Source organism: Indicator indicator, chromosome 3 (assembly GCF_027791375.1).
Source record: "Indicator indicator isolate 239-I01 chromosome 3, UM_Iind_1.1, whole genome shotgun sequence".
Taxonomy (NCBI): domain Eukaryota; kingdom Metazoa; phylum Chordata; class Aves; order Piciformes; family Indicatoridae; genus Indicator; species Indicator indicator.
Window position 1 is genome coordinate 9,247,960 of NC_072012.1, and position 18,948 is coordinate 9,266,907.

An 18,948-nucleotide genomic window follows, 5' to 3' on the forward strand; every position below is an offset into this window, starting at 1 on the left:
AGAGAAGCTTGCCTGAAGAGGGAAGCAACTTTTAAAGCTCCGGGGCTAAACAAGCCACAGAACACAAGATTTAAGGAGAAACCTCCACAGACAGAAAAGTTAGGAACATAGATCTGAAGATCTATAAATCCGATTGGACAAGAGGGTCACAGTGTGTGTTAGTAACAGAGCTCTGTGCACTGTTTGTACTAACAGATGGAAAAGGCAAATATTTTAGGAACTTTTAAAAACTGTCTCTGACCAAATCAGCTACGAAGGAACAAATTAGAATGCATCCAAAAAACGGGGAAGGATACTCTTACTAAACTATTAGGAGCCTGCAGGACAGCAAGTAACAGTGGGATATTTACCACAGGCAATATAGGGGAATTTCAAGGATTTTATTTTTTAAGCAAAAGAGGAGAGCTTTTCAAAAGGGCTGCCAGGTAGATGCTGCAATAAAAGACTAAAGGAGAATGGGTTTTGTGTTCTAGGATTAAAGGAAACATTAAAAACACATGGAGTCACTGATGGGATCTAACGCATTTCGGTGCCAGTTAAAAATTTTAATGGCACAGTAATTGTCCTATATTTGACAGTAAGCTATACCAGATACTTAAGAAACATTTAATTTTAAATTCAAAGTATTAACATAACTTCATTATGCCATGAGACACATTTTAAAGTAAGTGCATGTGAAATCCCAGGAGGGCAGGTAAAATCTGAGTTTTCCAAATTACTACCTGCAAATGGTTCAAAATAGTTGTACACTTTCTAAAGAAGCAAAACATAGGGTGAAAATACATTGATGGAAGGTTAAAGCTAAGTAACACAACCGGGGAGTTGGTGTGTGCCTCAGGAGTCAGATAAGAGTAAATATCAATACCTCGTAACTACTGTTAATGGAAGGTTTTTCGTTTGTTGTTGTTTCCCCCCTCCCCTTTGTCATTTAATGAATTTATACACTTTAGAAGAGCAAGTTCTCTATTCAGGGTGTTTCAGTCAGCAAGCGTGGCACCCCAAGCGGTACCTGCAAACCATCACCTAAAACAAGGCATGAGAACTGCACGTTTTAGGTCTACTCCGATTAAGGCGCCTCAACGTTTACTGTTACCGTTCCGAGGTAGTACACGATTGCTATACATGATGCAAAACTGCTTGGCAGTCGCCATCTCCAACCTAGAACTACAGCAGAGGTCGTTATGTTCTGTCACTTCGCACTGGCATCAATCCCACGTGCCATTATACCGCGGGGAGAAACGGTAGTAAGCGAGCCAGGGCTTTATAGGTCAGTCAGGCACACAGCCTGGCAAACTACTTCTGCCGCCGTGAACCAAGTCAGAGCAGGACCTGCTCCGTGAGTCAGCAGCAGCTCCTATCGGCCGGGCGGGCGGGCGGAGGAGAGGAGGCGGATAGAGCTAGTGCACGATACGCGCACGTTCCCAGCCACGCGTGACTCAGACACGCCTACACCACTGTGCGCTGCCTAATTTGAGGTCTAGAAGCGCCTCAACACCGCCAACCCCGACAGGGCCAGCCCCGCCGCTTGACACAGGCCAGCACCGGAAGTAACGTGACGACAATTCGAACAGCCGGCGCGAGACCCAATGCCTTGAGAGCATGCGCGGCCCGGCCGGCCTCTGGCAGGGCGAGCCTGGCCATTGGGCCGCGGCAGCCACGTGACCCGCGCCCCAGCGGCCGGTAGTAGGGCTACTGCCTCCGCCCTTTTCCCCCCATCTCCTGCTCTGCAACGCCGGCCGCGGGAGCAGTGGGGCGCATGCGCGGTGAAGGCGGCTGTGGGGACGCGGGCTGGACCGTACCTCTTTGGTTTTTCAAACAATTTTCTTCCCCGTTTTTCGGGAGGGGTAAAATGGCGACGGTCTGACGCCGGCTTAAGCGCCACCAACTAGCCGCAGAGGCAGAGAGAAGACCGTGGGATGGTGAGCGGGCTCCGGGCCCGGGCAGTTTACGACCAGACTCCGCCTCCTGCCGGCCGTAGCTTCGGCCCCACAGCCCAGCATCGCGTGGAATAGCCGCTCCGCACCCGCGAGAGAACGCACTGTGGGGTAAGTGGCAGCTCTGTCCTCCCTTCTCCGTTCCCCCGCTTCCATTCCTGCTGGGATCGCCCGCTTTGGTGCCTTTGACGTGCGCGGGAGGGACGGGACGCACCGCATCGCGGGGCAGGGCTGAGGCCGGCAGTAGGCCCAGATCTGGTGCTTGTGGCGAGCAGGCGGACGTACCGGCGTCCCAGGAGAGAGATCGGCCTCGTTCCCGTCCAGTTGGTGCCCCCCTTGGGGCGCCCGGCTGTGTGCACTTCCCGCCGCAGGCGGGAGTGTCCCCGCCCGGGCGCGCTCGCTGAAGAAAGCGCGTGGATTTCAAACGGGGCTGAAGAGAAGGGATGATCCGGCTGCGTGTGTCACCTGCGGGCCTCAAACAGGACTGCCAGCCAGAGAGATGCCGAGTAGGGAGGGAGTTTCCCCTTGGAAACTGCCGGCTCTCTAGGAGCTGGATCGCGGTGCTGGGGGCGATGGCGTTTTGGCGAGTTACACTGGGGCGGGGGAGCAGAAATGCATTCAGTTGTAAAAGCGCAGAGCTGTGTGCGCTGGGAGGGGGGAACTCCGCGTGTTACCGGGAACGGCAGCTAGCCCCTCGGAAAGGAGGCAAGCGGGACTATGCATATTAAACCTAGCCGAAAACGAAGATCTTCGGAGGAAAGGAGAAACGTGGGTCAGTGGCTGCCAGGCTTCCGCAGGCGTTTCCTGCCTCAGTGACACAACGCGGGACGGAAAAGTGTCTGCAGCGTTAGGCGTGCACCGCTTGTTTAGTCTTGTCAGTATGATGAGATACCAGTGACTTCTTTCGCTATCTTGGTTTTAGGTTGGTTGCTCCAGTAGTGCGGGGTTTGTAGCCTCAGAGAGAGATAGGTGACAGTGGTGGAACGCAAACGTTAAATTCTTGTCTTCAAATTGCTGCATTAAGTGGGGCAGCTGTAGTTGCTATATCGATTGTAGTAGTTCAACAATTTTTCTTTTTTAATAAAAAAGAGCTGTTTCTCAAAATCGTAACTCCTTCAGAGCATTTGCTACTAAACGTCATTGAAGGCTGTGAATATCAGAGGTGGTTTTCTGTTGCTTTTTATTTCACAGGTTAGAAAAATGTATCAAGGATTCTCTTGCTTATTCATACCTTAGATTCTGTTTTCTGTTTTCAGTGTTGATGTAGAGAAACCATGTAAACACGGGTAGCTGCAAAAAACCTGGCGTCAAGGCCAACGGGTTTTCCCCCTCTTCTATTAGTGGAGAACAGGCTTTCTAGTTAACGTGCTTGTCACGCTTCAGCGGCTAGGTTAAAAGTGGTAATTTGATCTTCCGTGGAATCCCATGGTGTAATTGTAGGTTTAACTAGCCTTTGTGCTCTGGCTGTTACGAAAGAGATGAAGTCTTGTCTTCCTCTGGTTGCAAGTGTTTGTATACACTTTATACCCTTGTAGGAAACTGGACTGGGGAGCCAGTATAACTTTAACTTTTGAGTTTTCTTGTTCCTTTGTTTTTGTTTGTTGCTGGGTTTACTGTTCTGTTTAAAAATATTTCACCAGCTAAAGAAGATTTCTGTAACCATGCATCATGACCTTTTTCAGCTCTGAAATTCAGCAAACATGTACTGTTACAATTTTCAGTTCCAAAATGAAACTATTGGTGGATTCTTTTTTTCTTTTTTTTTTTTTCCTTTTTAATCTGACCAGGCTGTACTTTAGTAAAATGGAATTCAGAAGTTAATACTGTTACAGACATTCCTTCTCCAAAGTTGATTTTCCTTTACATTACAACCAGCAGAACAATTATTGGCTGCTTACAGTAATTGCTGTAACATTCATGATATTCCTTGTTTGTGCTCTGGTGGAAAACCAGTCTGATTTATTCATAACAGAACTTTTCAAAGTCTAACTAGTAATATTCTCCCAATCCTGTCTTTTGTAGGAAAGCATTGATTGTAATCCAGGCTTTCTGTCCAAGTTGCTTCAGCAGGTCCTCCTTGCTGTTTGAGATGCTATAAACCAACTTGCCTTTCTCTTGCTGTTTACAAAGATATCATGAGGCAAGATGGAGTAGAATGTGGAATGTTTTAACCAGATCTTTTTTTCCATCTTTTAATTTTTTTGTCATCTATTCAGAATAAGTGGTGACCAGATACATAGGTCATGGGACTGAATTTCTCTAGCCAGCATTGATGAAGAAAATGTATCCCATGATTGAATTGCATGTTTCTGTTGTTTAAATTTAAGATCAAATATGACTTACCACCACAACTTCAATCTCAAGTGCTGTTGATTGTTGTTTCCATAATTATTATTAGAAACACTTAGTTTTCAACTGTCCTAATTTGACCTGCTTCTGTATTAACTCTGATTCACATTATTTGTTCTAAGTAGTGCAAATTGAAGATCACTGTTGCTTACACTGTAATTTCTATGCAATTAATTCAGTGTATTTTTTTTTCTATGCAGGTGTGTAAAAATGGCAAAGAGAATTGCAGAGAAGGAACTGACTGACAGAAACTGGGATCAGGAGGATGAAGCTGAGGAGGTAGGGATACACATTAGATTCCACCATCCACAGTCCCCATCCCTGTCCCCTGCAGATAGCAGGATAGCTAAATGCTTGTTAAAATGCATAATCCTCTTGAACACTTAAATTCATGATGCATATTTACTGAGTTCACAAGAAAAGGATTTCTTGAGACACAGTTCCTTCATGTCCTAGGGGTTTTTCTTTGGTTGGATTTTTTTGGTTATTTTGTTGTGTCTTTTCTTTTAAGTCAGCAAGAGTATTTTTTCAGCGCTATCTTAATTTGGAGTGTTTAGCTGAATGTCCCTACACAGCCAGAGGAATGTACTAAACAGTCAGATGTTCCATCTGATTGTAAGAGACCTTCACATTTAGTGTCTCATACTTAGTTATGGCTATATGGCTCATGTATTATCTCTAAACAAACTGTGCTAGCTCCTGTGGTAATAAAAGTATTTAGTGTAAAAAAGAAAATGAGCAGTACTCTTCCAGAAATGTGAATATAAGAAAACTCAATTTCCTCATTTACAGGGTAGTAATAAATGCTGCCTTTGATAAGACTTGAACTACAGCAGGTTGCAGGAGTCTGACTTACATCACACATCTCAATATACTTTCTCCAAACTGAAGGTTGTATGTAACAGTGTAACACTGACAGCAAAGATATCTTCAGCAAAGATATCTTACAGCTTTTTAAAACAAAGAAAATGTGGGATAACTTACTGTAATAAAACTGAGAGGGCACAAGGGAAAATGCAGTACAGAACAACACAAACAATTCTGAAAGCATCAACTCATGTCTCAGTAGCTGGCAGGCTAGTCACAGTACTGTATTTTCTGTGTTTGTCTTCTTTTTAAACTTCTTCCTGTATTTGCTAGAGAGCAGTGTTACAGTTCTGTTCAAAACCTGATCTTAGCCATCTCTGCAGACAGACTTCATGCATGCCAAGAATTTGACTAATGATTCTATAACTTTCTCCTAAAGGTGGGAACATTCTCAGTAGCTAGTGAAGAAGTGCTGAAGAACAGAGATATTAAAAAAGCAAAGCGCCGAAATGTCGGATCAGAGGTAATGTAAACATTGGAAGCAAAAATAATCTGAGCATTGGTGGTGTAGTTTGTTTGACTTCATTGCAAAATAGGACAGCTATGCCTAAGGTTTTATTTATTTGGGCTTGCAAAATTAGTATATAAAGCTATGGTTTAGAAAGTGTATGCCATACAGTCAGGTCATCTATGCAAACTAATTTTCGCTTGATTCTTCACAGCAAGAATAAGTCTAGAACAAAATATGGGTAATACCAATACTGGGTGAAGAGAGATGAGTGGTTTTTAAGTATAAATGCAGTGTTTCAGACACAATATCATCTGCAGATGGGTAAAATGACATTCCAGTTGCCCCAGTCTCATTCTTTGCAGAGATGGAAGCCTGGAAATTGAAAGCTACTGGTTATCCATACTGGAGGTCCAGGGTATGTCTCAGAGGCTAAATAAGTAAAAGCCAAAATACTAAGCTGCTCCGAGAATGGATAACAAATCTTTTGTTAAGTGTAATACTACTTCTTTTTTTTATCCACCCTATGAAGAGCTTTAGTGCCACCTACTCTTTGCAATAACAAATTGAAAGGAAATTGGTCTTTGTTACAGGTTTAGTCCCTGTGAAAGCATTATCCCAGTCCAATGAAATTGTACTCCTTTCAAAAATTGACTGATGCTTTGCTGAATATATATCATTCTATGAAACATTCTTTCCACAGGGCATCTTAGAAATAGGACAGAAACTTTACCTAGCACTTAAAATTGCTTTTGGATTGAATGGGACTAGGCACAATTAGGGACTAAATTATTTTCTCCTATGCTTTTGATTTTCTGTTTGCTGCCCAACAATGTAAATGAGGAAACTGTCTTATCCCACTTCTGCCTAGATAAGTTTTAGCCACAAATGTGGCAGACGGTGCAGTTAATGAAAGGATTGTACTGGGAGCAGGTGATGAAAGAAAGAAATCACAGCTTTGACAGGAGGGATTCAGCTGAGAAAGGGAACCAAATGATTGTAGAAATAGTCAGGAGGCTGGGAAGTCACCTGTTAGACATCAAAGCTGGAAGAAGAGCTAGGACAGGCTGGGCAAAGTCTAAAAATCAGAAGAGATGGAAGACGAGCTGAGGTCATGTAGGAAACCTTAAAAACATTTACAAAAAGGTGAAATTTAATGAAGTTCCTAAATGGAAGAGAAAGACTACACTTTAGTGTGAATGTCCAAAAAGAGAGGTAGGTAGGACTGATCAGAGAGGGTGAATAAAAATAGTTACCTGGAAATGAGAAACACAGGACTGCATCAGAAGAGGTAAAGAATGACAGGAAAGAAAAAGAGCTGATGTCCACAAGGCCAGATACTGGAACAGAACCTAAAATTGTTAAGTTTTACTGTTTCAGTGGCAAAAGCAGATGAAACTCAGAAGCAATTATTTTCCTCTGATGGCTTTCCACAGATCCTGAAATCAACTTCTAGTAATAAAACCTCATTACCCGAAAAGATATATATACTGCCTAAAATGGGCAGTGCTTGTTAATCACACTGTAGCTTTGAAAAACAGGTGAGAAACCAGTTTCTTACAAAGATAGTCTTCAGAACTAGGTAATGGAAAGGCTGCAGAAAGCATACAGATGATGTTATCAAATACACTCTATCTTTGCTTCTCTCATCAGTCACACTGGAGTATTTTGGGTAAATCACTGAAACATTACATAGGTGACTACGAAGGATGCTCTTTTGATGAGTGGCTTGAAGTGTTGGATTCTTAATTGCAGTTGTAACTGCTGAAAGTTGCCAAAACCAAGCCTGCAATTTTGTATTACTGTGTGATTATTTGAGGAGAACAAGACACGATAAATGTCTCAATAGGTAGTCAAAACACATCTGATGCTCTGAAAAACTTTTATGTATCTACTACCTAGATATAGTTAATTTTCATACCAGACATCTGAATCCTTTCAAAATAGCAGCAATATGTGTCGTAAGGAAGTTATTAAGTTTGTTTACATTGCTGACTTAGAATAATGCACAAAATGGCACACTGAACTACAGGAAAATAAATGGACTATCAAGTGGGGGTAGGATTTTTGTGTGGAGATGTATGTAACTGGTTCTCTCTTTTTCTTTTTTTTTGATCTTGTTGTTCCCCTCCCTCCTTTTTTTTCCCTACTCCCCAGTCTGAAAGCGGAGGAGCTTTTAAAGGGTTTAAAGGCTTTATATTGCCTTCGGGAAAAGGAGGAAGTGGCTTCAGCGGATTTGGTAATGGTGCAGGCATAAAGCCTTTAGAAGGGCTGTCTAATGGAAGCAGTAGTGTCTCTAGCACTCCTTCTTTCACCAGTTTAAAGACCACCTCTGAAACACAATCAGCATTTGGTAAGTTTACATAGCATATGACAAGAAATTCAGCCATAAAATCTGTAGGGTTAATTTAGTGATGGGGAAAAAGAAAATAAAACAAATTTAAATAACCCTGCGGTTCAGTTTTAAGGTTTTGAGACTTTACTCCTCTTTGTAATATTTCTTTAAAACATTTTAGGCTGCTGCTGTGGGACAGCTTATCAAATGCATGAAGTTGTAAGGGTAGAAAACTATATTTGACTAGTACTATAAATAAAAGCCGTATAGACACAAGTAGGGATGGAAGACATTGGCATGAAATACTCTCTGAATAGTATGAAGCAGCTGATAACATGTTCCAGTTAAATAGTCATCCCAGTTAATTGATTTAAAAACCCCAACAAACTAATGGAAAATGCCCATTTAGTAGGACTGCAGTTTCTTTGTGTAATTTTTTTAAGGCCTTATTTCTGCAATTTTTTTGCAGTCTTTGGTAAATACATGCTACATAATGTAGTTAAAAAATTAACCTTTTTTTGTCCTGTACATCTTACATGGCAAAGTCTTACCAGAATTTTGTCTATTACATTCGTAGCTACATTTTAAGGTGCTTAAAATATTTTTGGCAACTCTTACCTCCAGTCTTATGCTTTGGTAGTCCCTCAAGTCCTATCTCATTGTGTTGGAAATACAAAATATTAACCATGCAACAGTGATTTAGAGTCAGTGGGCCACAGAGTAGAAACTATTAGAGTAACTTAGATTTCAGTGAACTTAACTAAATTAGGAGAAACTCAAATATTTAGTGAGGATATTTTTAATTTGCTTGTAATGGCTTTTATATGGAAACCATGCCAAAGTGTGAAAATCCATGGACTTGAAAATTCAGGGGTTTTTAAAACACCATTAGTCAAGAAATGACTGAACTTTTTTGGTTTTGTTTTACTAACTATTACTGTTACAACTTGGTAAAGCTTGAATTCAGGTTTTGTTGAAATACAAAACTTTTTTTTTTAATGATATTCTGGAGAATGTTTCATTGGATTTGTTTTTATACAACTGTGTGCTCCATCTGCTTTGTCTATCCCTGAACAAACTTGCTATTCTAAACTTAGGAAGCTGAGATCTGTTCCCAGCATTGCCTTTACTTGTACCAAGGTATCTGGTGCACAATGTTGTGATCCAAGAGAAGGTACAGAACTGAGCAAGAAGGAATGATTTGATAAGTATAAAGAACATCAGCTAGGCTTTTCTGAGAACTCTGCTTTCTGGGGAAAAAAATGTTCTAATCCATGTTTCCTTGTAATAGGATCCACAATGTCAAATGGTCCCACTGCTACTACATTCACTGAGAAAAAGGCTACGAGTCCAAAGGCTAATGGAGGCAATCAACCATCCTCATCTGGCTATGCTCAGAGTAAAGTTTGTAGCTCTAGTGTTTACCACAAACAATTAGCAGCTTTAAACTGTTCTGTGCGTGACTGGATAGTTAAGCATGTAAACACAAACCCACTGTGTGACCTGACACCCATCTTCAGAGACTATGAGAAGTACCTAGCAAATATTGAACAGCAGCATGGAAGCAGTAGCGACAGTGGCTCCGAAAATGAAAGCAACAAGACACCTGGCACTGAGTCTGTTTCTGCATTTGGGAATTCAAAGTTACAGCAAGGATCATCATTTCTGTTTAACAACAACAAAAGTGGGGATACCTCAGAGAAAAAACCTGATGCTGCATCAGAAAAAAAAGAGCCATCATCAGAAGCTACATCGAGCGTCTCGTTTAATTTTGGGAAGAGCGTTGACAGTTCTGTTTTGGGTTCTCTTGGTTCAGGAGCACTCAGTAGTTTCTCCTTTTCTCCTGGGAGTTCAGGTTTGTTTGGAAAAGACACGAACCAAGCTAAGTCTGCCACTGCAGTATCCACCAACGTATTGGAAGCTCAGACAGAAAGTGGCAACAGTGATGACAAAGGTAAGTTCTATTTAAAATGATGATTTCAGTGGGAAGCTGTGAATGTATGGGACTTCATACTGCAAGCATGAAATAATCCTAAGTGGAATTGGATCATAATTGTTCTTCAATTTGAAATTGCAAAACTGTACTACTAACCTGGAAATATCTCAGTCTTGCATACTGTTTGAGTAACACTAAAAGGACATTGTTACCAAAACCTATGTATTTCTCAGATTTATACTTTAAATAAGAGAATATAATTCTGTAGCTGAGTACAAGACTTGAAATGATGAAATTTAAAGAAATGTTCATCTTTGAGCCTGCAGGACATTTCAATCCTGCTGCTTTTCCCAATAGGTTTATCAAGAGTTCCCTTCAGTAAAATGCATAGATACAGAACAATTTCATAGACCTCACTTAATAGAATGTGAAGCCAGAAAGGTTACACAGTAGTGACAGTTTTACTCTACTGTTTACCTAAGGTGGGTACAGTAAGCTGATACCTGCAACTATTTCCCTTCCCTCAAGTTAAATCTGGCTGGTAGAAGTATTGATTATGCTTTACTAGGACCCATTTGTTGAGACTGTTCTTTGAAAAATGTAATAGGTTCCAACCGAAGATTTTGACTTGTTTGACTTACTAAGCTGTTTTTTTTTTAATTATTTTTTTGTTTAATTGTTAAGTTGGGGTGTTCAGTATTTTCATCCCATTTAAACGGAGCATGAGCATAAAGTTTCTTGAAGAAAGTGGCTGGATGGAAAGAAAGTCAGCTTTTTCTGTAGATGAAGTGCTTCAAAGCTCAGACTGGCTTTAAATATATTTTGACAATCATTGCCAGGCCACAGGTCAAATATAGTTCAAAGAAGCTACACCACCAAAAATACAACTTTAATGTATTAAAATTTTTATTTAAAGGAGAAGAGGAGGAAGAAGAGCCACCAAAAGTCATTGTTAATGAAATAAAAGAGGATGATGCTTTCTACTCAAAGAAGTAAGTGACTTTAACTTTGAATAGTCAACAGAATTGTAACTTGGAGAAGAAAATTCATACCTGTGTATTGGTATTTACTGGAGAGCATAATTAGTGATGTATGCATTGTATGCATTCTTGATTTCCTACTTAATAAAGCTTGCTAGAAGTCAGAAAGAAAAAGAAGTTCCACTTTTCAAAGAAGCTAATTACAGACAGAAGTGTGTAAGATCTTACTAAAATTTTTTTATGTCTTGGACACAGCAGTAATAGCTAGTTTGGGTTCTTCTGATTTTAACAAATGAAGGTGTTTCTGCCTTCAGGGTTTTTTTAAGTTTAAATTGTAGGGCTTGTACCACAAAAATAACATACTGTACTGCTGAAATCAATCAGGTGCTCAGCCTGTGTTTTTGAAGGCTAAAATAAGACACTTCATTTGGAAAATGCTGATTGTTGTATGAAGGAGTGAACAAGTTGTACTTTTAAGTCGAAAATGAGACTTAGCTTTACTGGAAGCAGGCTTATTAGAGCTTTTGTCTTGGGTTAATGGAGCAAGACCAGCTCTAAAACTACTCTAAAAGTAGCTAAAGACAACTCCACACAGGATTTGGATAGAAATACAGAATATATTGCAAGATTAAATGGAAGGTGCTATTAATAACTACAAACTACAGTGAAAAACATATGAAATAACACAAATCCATATTCTGGGCTTAACACAGAACCCCCTCAGGCCAAAGCTTTCTCTAAAACCAGGCCAAAACCCTAGTGCTCTTTCTTACCTCCCCTATTTCTAGGCTAGTTTGGTCTGGCCAGGCCCAAACTGCCCTCCCTCCCTGCTTGCTCCCTCCCCAAGGCTCATCAAGGCTGCACTACACCCCCATGCCTAAGCCATGATTGCACAGTAAAAATACCAGGAGATAAGAGAGGTGCCTCCCTGGGACAAGAGAGGGAAGAAAGAGAGAAGAGCTGGCCTTGCTGCCAGCTTAAATAGAGTAAGATAACAGAACCATAGAATTGTCAGGGTTGGAAGGGACCTCAAGGATCATCCAGTTCCAACCCCCCTGCCATGGACAGGGACACCTCTCGCTAGACCAAGTTGCTCAGAGCCACATCCAGCCTGGCCTGAAAAACCTCCAGGGATGGAGCTTCTACCACCTCCCTGGGCAACCCCTTTCTGGTGTCTCACCACCCTCATGGGGAAGAATTTTTTCCTGACATCCAATCTGAATCTTCCAGGTTTGCTCCATTCCCCCTAGTCTTACCACTGCCTAACACCCTAAAAAAGTCCCTCCCCAGCTTTCCTGTAGGTCCCCTTAAGATACTGGAAGGCCACAATAAGGTGTCCTTGGAGCCTTCTCTTCTCCTGACTGAACAGCCCCAACTCTCTGAGTCTGTCTCCATAGGAGAGGTGCTCCAGCCCTCTGATCATCCTCATGGCCCTTCTCTGGACACACTCCATATTATAAACAAAAATTTGTCATATCCTGGGTCCACCCCTGGGACTCTCTACCCTTCCCTGCAGGACCCTTCTCTATGGTTAGACATCCTGTCTAAACCTACGTCAGCTTCACTTAAAAAGAGAGTTTTATATTTTACATAAAAATCCTATTATAACTTCAGAATGATATGACAAGTTCTTAATGGCTTTGTTGTTAGTGGTTTCAAACAGTAACTTACAGTTGCTACACCTTGTAGATCCTGAGAACAGCTTCCTGTGCACTTTACTTTTCACTAAAAGTCATTTCACTACCAAAAGAAATAATTAGCTTTCTCCTTCTGAACTGGAAGTACTATCTGTAAGCACATTAAACAAGGTCTGTAATGATACAGATTTATGCTACTCACAGCATGTTAACTCCTGATTACTGTGAGTCAGATGTATCCAGACCTATATGTGTGTGTGTTTGGGAGGTAGGTATCTTTGTATTTAATCTCTCGATACTTGTGCAAACAAGGTTGTTTGGATTGTTTTGTTGTGTAGTTTGCTGGGTTTGTTTGTTTGTTTGTTTTCTACAGGTGCAAACTGTTCTACAAAAAGGATAATGAATTTAAAGAAAAAGGTGTAGGAACATTACACTTAAAGCCAGCAGGAAATGAAAAAACTCAACTCCTAGTCCGAGCAGATACCAATCTAGGTAAGCAAGTTTCTTCCGGCAGCAAGTGTTGATGTGAGATTCCCTGCTAAGCATTAGGATTTGTTTTGTTCCATAGCACAACAGGCTCGATTAGTGAAAATGTTTCTATGTTTTTTAAATGTAAATTGAGTATTGGGACAAGCAATTGAATGCCTCTAAGGAGTATTACAAAGTGGTGCACGTGAAGCAGTGCAAGGAAGTAAAAGGTTATGGTCTATGTTTGGGTATTCTTCCTCCCCCCTTTTTTACTAACGTTTCTCTATCCCTGACTTGAGTGTTGCTTTCAAGTGTGGCTTAAGAGCCACTGTGAAGTACACATTAGGTGTGATGAATGAAAAACAGCAAAGATAGAATCATAGAATTGTCAGGGTTGGAAGGGAGGGACCTCAAGGATCATCTAGTTCCAACTGCTCTGCCATGGGCAGGGACACCTCCCACTAGATCAGGTTGCACAGAGCCACATCCAGCCTGGCCTTAAAAACTTCCAGGGATGGGGCTTCTACCCCTTTAGTGATGCAGGCCCAGTTTAATTTGTTTGCAATTCATCCTGAACATGCAAATATTTGTCCGTGCAGGCCTACATGCCTTGTACATGGGGGTAAAGGGCAGCATTACATGGATCAGGCATGCAAGATTCTGCTGTATGCATTGCTCTTAAATGCATGCTGATGTCCACCTGTGAGCTTCAGGTGGATCACAAATGGTAGATTGACTCTACAGAATTGGAACAATGTGTATGCAGTGTAATAGTTCCTCAGAGTATCTTTAGAAGTTAACATTAACATAAAGCTACTCTAAAAGAAAAAAACCACAAAACATTTCTTTTAAGCATTAGTGGGACTTGATGCATTAAGGTTTTTAAGGTGCACTGTTCTGGCTGAAGAGTGTTTCTACCCTCAAACTGTGCAAATCAATATTCTGATATTTGTTTTTGAAAAACCTTGCTTCTCTTCAGTACCTAATTCCAATAAACATGCATGTGAGGGTCACATGCACTTAACAGCTTCCTTAAAATGAAATAAACACTCTGCTTATACAGGATTTGAGGACTAAAGCCACACTGTGCTGTAGACCATTGGTATATGTGGCATCACTTCCACTTTAAAATTCACTCTGGGAAGTCAATTGAAGTCTCTGCCAGGCCCATTAGGGGCAATTTTCAAAACTTGTAAACCATTAACTTCTTTCAGTGGAGATTAGGTATGCCAGCTAAAGGACACTTCTAGGCAGTACAGCTGGAGGTGGTCAGGTCAGCATTCCTTGGGGTATTTGGATGTGTTGAAAACTTGCTTTCCTGGAATTACCTCCTCTTTAACACAAGTCTTGATTCTTCACTCAGCTGATGCTAGTTGTTACGGTGTTGACTTACATTCCCTCTACCTTCATCCGAGGTGATGTATGAGGAAATCTTTATTTTTTCTTCAGCTCATCCACTAAGACATTTCAGCTTGGTGTTTCCAAGCATTGGTTTCTGGAAGCTTCCGCAGTCATAGTGATGTACACTTACTTTCCTTTCTGCTATCTTCACACAGTGCTCTAATCCTTTCCTAAAAAAATCTCACTGTGTTGAAAAACTGAACTGGAAGGGAAGGTGAAGAGTGACTTTTCCCTAAATACTACTCCTGTGTTCTGAACCTTTACCAGGTTTACAAAACGCGTGCATCTTCCGTGGAAGCAGATTTGACTTTGTTTGCAGCTGTTTTAATAGACCACTAATACCGAAGCTGTCCAACTCACGATGTTGTTAGTAACCTGGTGGTAGACCCCATCAGATGCCTTGCACGATTTGAGGACACAGAATAGTTTTCTAGCATAGTTAGTCCGGTTTAGATTAACACGTCTGTAGCTGTGTTAAGGCTAACTTTTTGCTTTCGCTTATGACATGTGCGTGGTGGTTAGAATGAGTAACCTGCACAAGCTAAGCACTGTGACTTGATTCCTCATTTGCTGCTTCTCCCTTGTCCCCTTCCCCCCAGCCCGGTGTGTCCCTACTGTCACTTGATACTCTTTAGCCTCCTCCCTTTAAAAAAGGAGGACATGGTATTTTCAGACATTTCCTCCTTCATAATGAGGAAAGAAAGCTGTGAGAGCAATGGCCATGAGCAGATGGTTAGAGAAGATTAAGACGAGTGTGCCATGACACTTGTGAGTTGCCTTCCTGCCAAACACAAACTTAAACCCCATTTAGTAACTATACTAACATTTATACTGCAGCAAAAGCTGAGAAACTGCTAATTGTCATTGTTGGTTTTTTTCTCCCTTCCCCTCCTCATATGCAGGAAACATACTGTTGAATGTTCTCATTCCACCTAAGATGCCATGTACAAGAACCGGGAAGAACAATGTTCTTATAGTTTGTGTTCCTAACCCACCAATTGATGAGAAGAATCCATCTGTTCCTGTTACTATGTTAATCAGAGTGAAAACAAGCGAGGATGCAGATGAGTTGCACAAAATCTTACTGGAGAAGAAGGAGGCTTAATTAAGTTGCAGTCAGTGATTTGAGGATTTATTGCCAAACTGCTGCTGCTCTTTTTTCCCCTTCCATAACTTCACTTGAACACTTAACTCTTTACTCTGATATTAAGAACTGTTAAAGGAATTCTGGAAAGATTCTGTGAGGAAAAGCTAAACTAGCTAATAAAAGCTTTAATAGAACACGAGCCTTGGACTGTGCTCCCTCATTTTTCAATATCTATCTGTGTGTAGGACCTCTTCTGGATAAAGCACATTGATTTTAAATTAAACCATATATTTTTAACACTGGTCAGTTTGACTGAACAGACTGAAATCAGAGTACAAAATGATGGTACCAGAGCTTCCTCACAGACTGCAGTGCAATGCAATAACCTCCTCTTTTGAGAAGGGAGGATGGTGAAGTTGAAACTGTTGAAACTGTTTCTAGATTACAGATTTTTTTTTTTTTTTAAATTGTGATTGGTCTGTCATATTCTGGTAAGACTCAATTTTTCCAACTCTGTGACAACAATGTACCCCACCGCCACCAACAGCAGCGATATGATTATATATTGTACTGTGTTTTAACTCTTAAGAGATGTGTGCGCTTTGAGGACTCGGAGACTGCAGCTCCAGCTATTTCAAAGAAAACTTGCTTGCATAGTCTTGTTCACAGTAGCATTTTGTAGAGAGGAACTGTCAGTTCTGTCCTTACTGTAGCAACAAGGTCATGATGTGCAATAGTACAAGCAGACAACTGGAAGACTGTTTATCTTGGACCATAACCACAGCTGGTGTTCGCGGCCTTCTGACAAGTCAGAGGCAAAGGGTTGCACTTCCGTTGCAGTGTCCCTCCAAGGTGTTCTTCCCTAGTCCTTTGGGCTAAAACTGAAACCCGGCAGAGGCAGAGTTGTAAGTGTTGTATTTGTCTTGCTACTGGTACTTTTCTGAAGCTAGCTCTTTTCACAAACAGATTTCAGGATTTTTATAGGTCTTTATATTGCCTCTGGCCCTTACCAAGTATACATGCATAAGGGTGTGTGTCAGTAATTATTTTTGCCCTGTGCTAAAACTGCAGTACTTTACTGCATTACAGTAAGTAAAGCAGTAGTTTTCAGCTTTAGGAGAAACTTTCTGTGGCTAGCAGGGAGCACTGGGGTTTATTCATAACTTAGTTTTCAGCAGTGTTAATCAACCATGTGGCAATAATTCATGGATAAGAACATCATTCTGTTCTCAGTTTCCATCTCAACTTTATCAGACCTCATTTAATTATTTAATCCTTTTCTTTCTCAAGTCTTGTTTGCTGGAAACTCCTTCTTTAATAATTGTTCTGCTTCACTTCCAGCTCTGGTAACTACCCTAGAGCTAGATAATAATACTAACTTGAACTGCTCCTGGATCTGTCACACAGATCAGCTCTGGGGAGATGGAAGAAATGTGCCAACCTGCCTCTGGCTAATGCTGCACAGAGGGGAAAAATCCCATTCTTTAAAGAAGCAAGATGATGCAATTGTCAGAGAGGACCTGGAAATCCACGCTAGTATGCTGTGGGTAGGGACAAAGGAGTTAGTTAGCACCATTTGATTAGCTGCAGCACAACTTACCTGCTCCCCACTGCTCTCTGTGGCAGGACAGACAGCTGCCTTTGGTCCTAAATTCAATGCAAAATTCAGTTTATGGCCTTCTTTTTCTCCCCCTCTTTAACTGAAATGAGGAAAACCTTTCTAGTATCCATGGCTCTCTTGACCAAAGTTCAAAAACAAAGGCCTTTGTTCCTATTTCACCTACACTGAGATCATATGAATTGCATTTCTAACAGCCAAACCTAAAGGGAGCTCAGATACAATTTCAAATATTTGAAATACAAACTGGTGCCTTTTTTTGGTTGTTGTTTTGTTTGGGTGGTTTTGGTTTTGGGTTTTTTTTTTTTTTGCATCTGGCTCAGTACTTAAAAGCAAGTGACATTACTTTCCTCAAAATAACGTGCTTTTATTTAAAAACAAGTCTTGCTGATAGCTAAATCGGGAGGCCAAAAGCTGAAGGCATGCCTGTTACTTGTGTGTGAATGAACACGGCCTGAACATTTACTACAGGCTCAGGTTAAATGTCCAAGGGCTCAGTGAATTTTGCATTTGTCTGTTGCCTGGGTTTGTGTTTGTTTACGTCTGAAAGCTCACGGGTATGTAACTTTCTTCCTTCATTCAAACATGGACCAAACGAGTGAGGGACAAACTGAACTTCCTCTGTAGCCTTAGGATTTGCCCCTGCAGTGAGGCAGGCTGGGGGTTTTGCACGCACATAATTAGCCCAATTCTAAAGCTGGCAAAGTGATTAACACCCTGGTTTTAAGGGTGAGCTCAGACGGCAAGGAAAAATAAGTAGCATCATAATAAAGTGTGTTGGAAAAATGAAACCTTACAGCTCCATGGTAGCAAGTAATTCTTTTCTATTAGGTGTGACAAAGGCTAACAGGTGAAACACCTTAATTCCTCAGCAACATATGTACTTATCAGCTAGGGGATGGTATGTCAGTGGAATTTGGAGTTAATTAGAATGTCAGCTATATGCATAAACATAGGCTTTTAAACGTTTTAGATAAAGGAGGTTGCTACTACAAGAGCAGGGAGGGATTTTACTGCGAATCAGAGATTTTTAAATCAACACCTTTCATAGTGACCCTGCAGTTATCTGGACTATGACCCAAGAAAAGCTAGTCATGCACTTCCACTTGGTGTTCAGTTATAAAGCAGGAACCTTCTCCAGGCCTGTTAGAAAACCGTTTTTGAGGATTTTCAGTTTCTAGTTAAGAAAGACTAAAATACATAAATACTGTAAAAGGCCAGAGATTATTGTGAAGAGATACAGGCCTAAAATCAGTTAAAAGCAAAAAATTAATGGAGAGAGAGAAATCAATATACTAATTGCCTTTATAAGCAGGTGGCACTTACTATTAAAGCAAGGAATTTCTGTTGGAATTCCAACTGGGTGAGGCATTCCTCTGTCTTGGTAGATACTTAACAGCTGAATGTTAGATCCTGATGTTGAATATGCAAGCTTCCTCCCCAGTTTGAGTTAATGCCATCACTCTTTCAGCTGTACATCAATGTTGGAGTGTCTTATGGATCGTGCATTCTTCCTTCAGCTGTAATGTTGAAGTTTTCAGCTGCTTAGCATTCTTTCCCTCTCACCTCCCTCAAAGAGAAAAACCAGGATCTCTGCTTCTTTTAATTGTTAGACTCATCTGTAAGGGAGATCATTACAGTTGATTTTTATTTTAAAATAACAAATTGCTAAATGCAGGGTTGGGTTTTGGATTTGTAATGTACTTCAATGATCTATCTGGGAGCACAACAACATCTTACAATCCCTTTTAGCCAATGCATATGAAAGATGAAAATTTACAGTTCAAATGAACATGTAGAATGTAAACCAATTAGGAGGTATGCTTTACTCTTAAGAGCTCAGCTCCCTTTGCAGCACTGTACCAGTTAAAAATGTCCTTAAAGACTT

The 18,948-nt window shown here is 40.9% G+C and overlaps 1 protein-coding gene across 1 annotated transcript; it reads left to right on the forward strand.

The window, feature by feature from the left end:
• The first annotated feature begins 1,968 nt into the window (after window positions 1–1,968).
• NUP50 (nucleoporin 50) lies at window positions 1,969–15,674 on the forward strand. Its single transcript, XM_054399571.1, has 8 exons — window positions 1,969–2,045; window positions 4,484–4,562; window positions 5,530–5,613; window positions 7,756–7,951; window positions 9,225–9,887; window positions 10,786–10,861; window positions 12,860–12,978; window positions 15,258–15,674. The coding sequence occupies exons 2-8, from the start codon at window positions 4,494–4,496 to the stop codon at window positions 15,458–15,460; spliced, it is 1,410 nt and encodes a 469-aa protein (XP_054255546.1). The 5' UTR covers window positions 1,969–2,045; window positions 4,484–4,493; the 3' UTR covers window positions 15,461–15,674.
• Window positions 15,675–18,948: the final 3,274 nt, after the last annotated feature.

Excerpts from the sequence above, each read along its gene's own strand:
- NUP50 (XM_054399571.1), top strand. The coding sequence starts at position 4,494 with ATGGCAAAGAGAATTGCAGAGAAGGAACTGACTGACAGAAACTGGGAT. Across the intron at positions 10,862-12,859 it reads GATGCTTTCTACTCAAAGAA|GTGCAAACTGTTCTACAAAA; the intron begins GTAAGTGACTTT and ends TGTTTTCTACAG. Across the intron at positions 12,979-15,257 it reads CCGAGCAGATACCAATCTAG|GAAACATACTGTTGAATGTT; the intron begins GTAAGCAAGTTT and ends CCTCATATGCAG.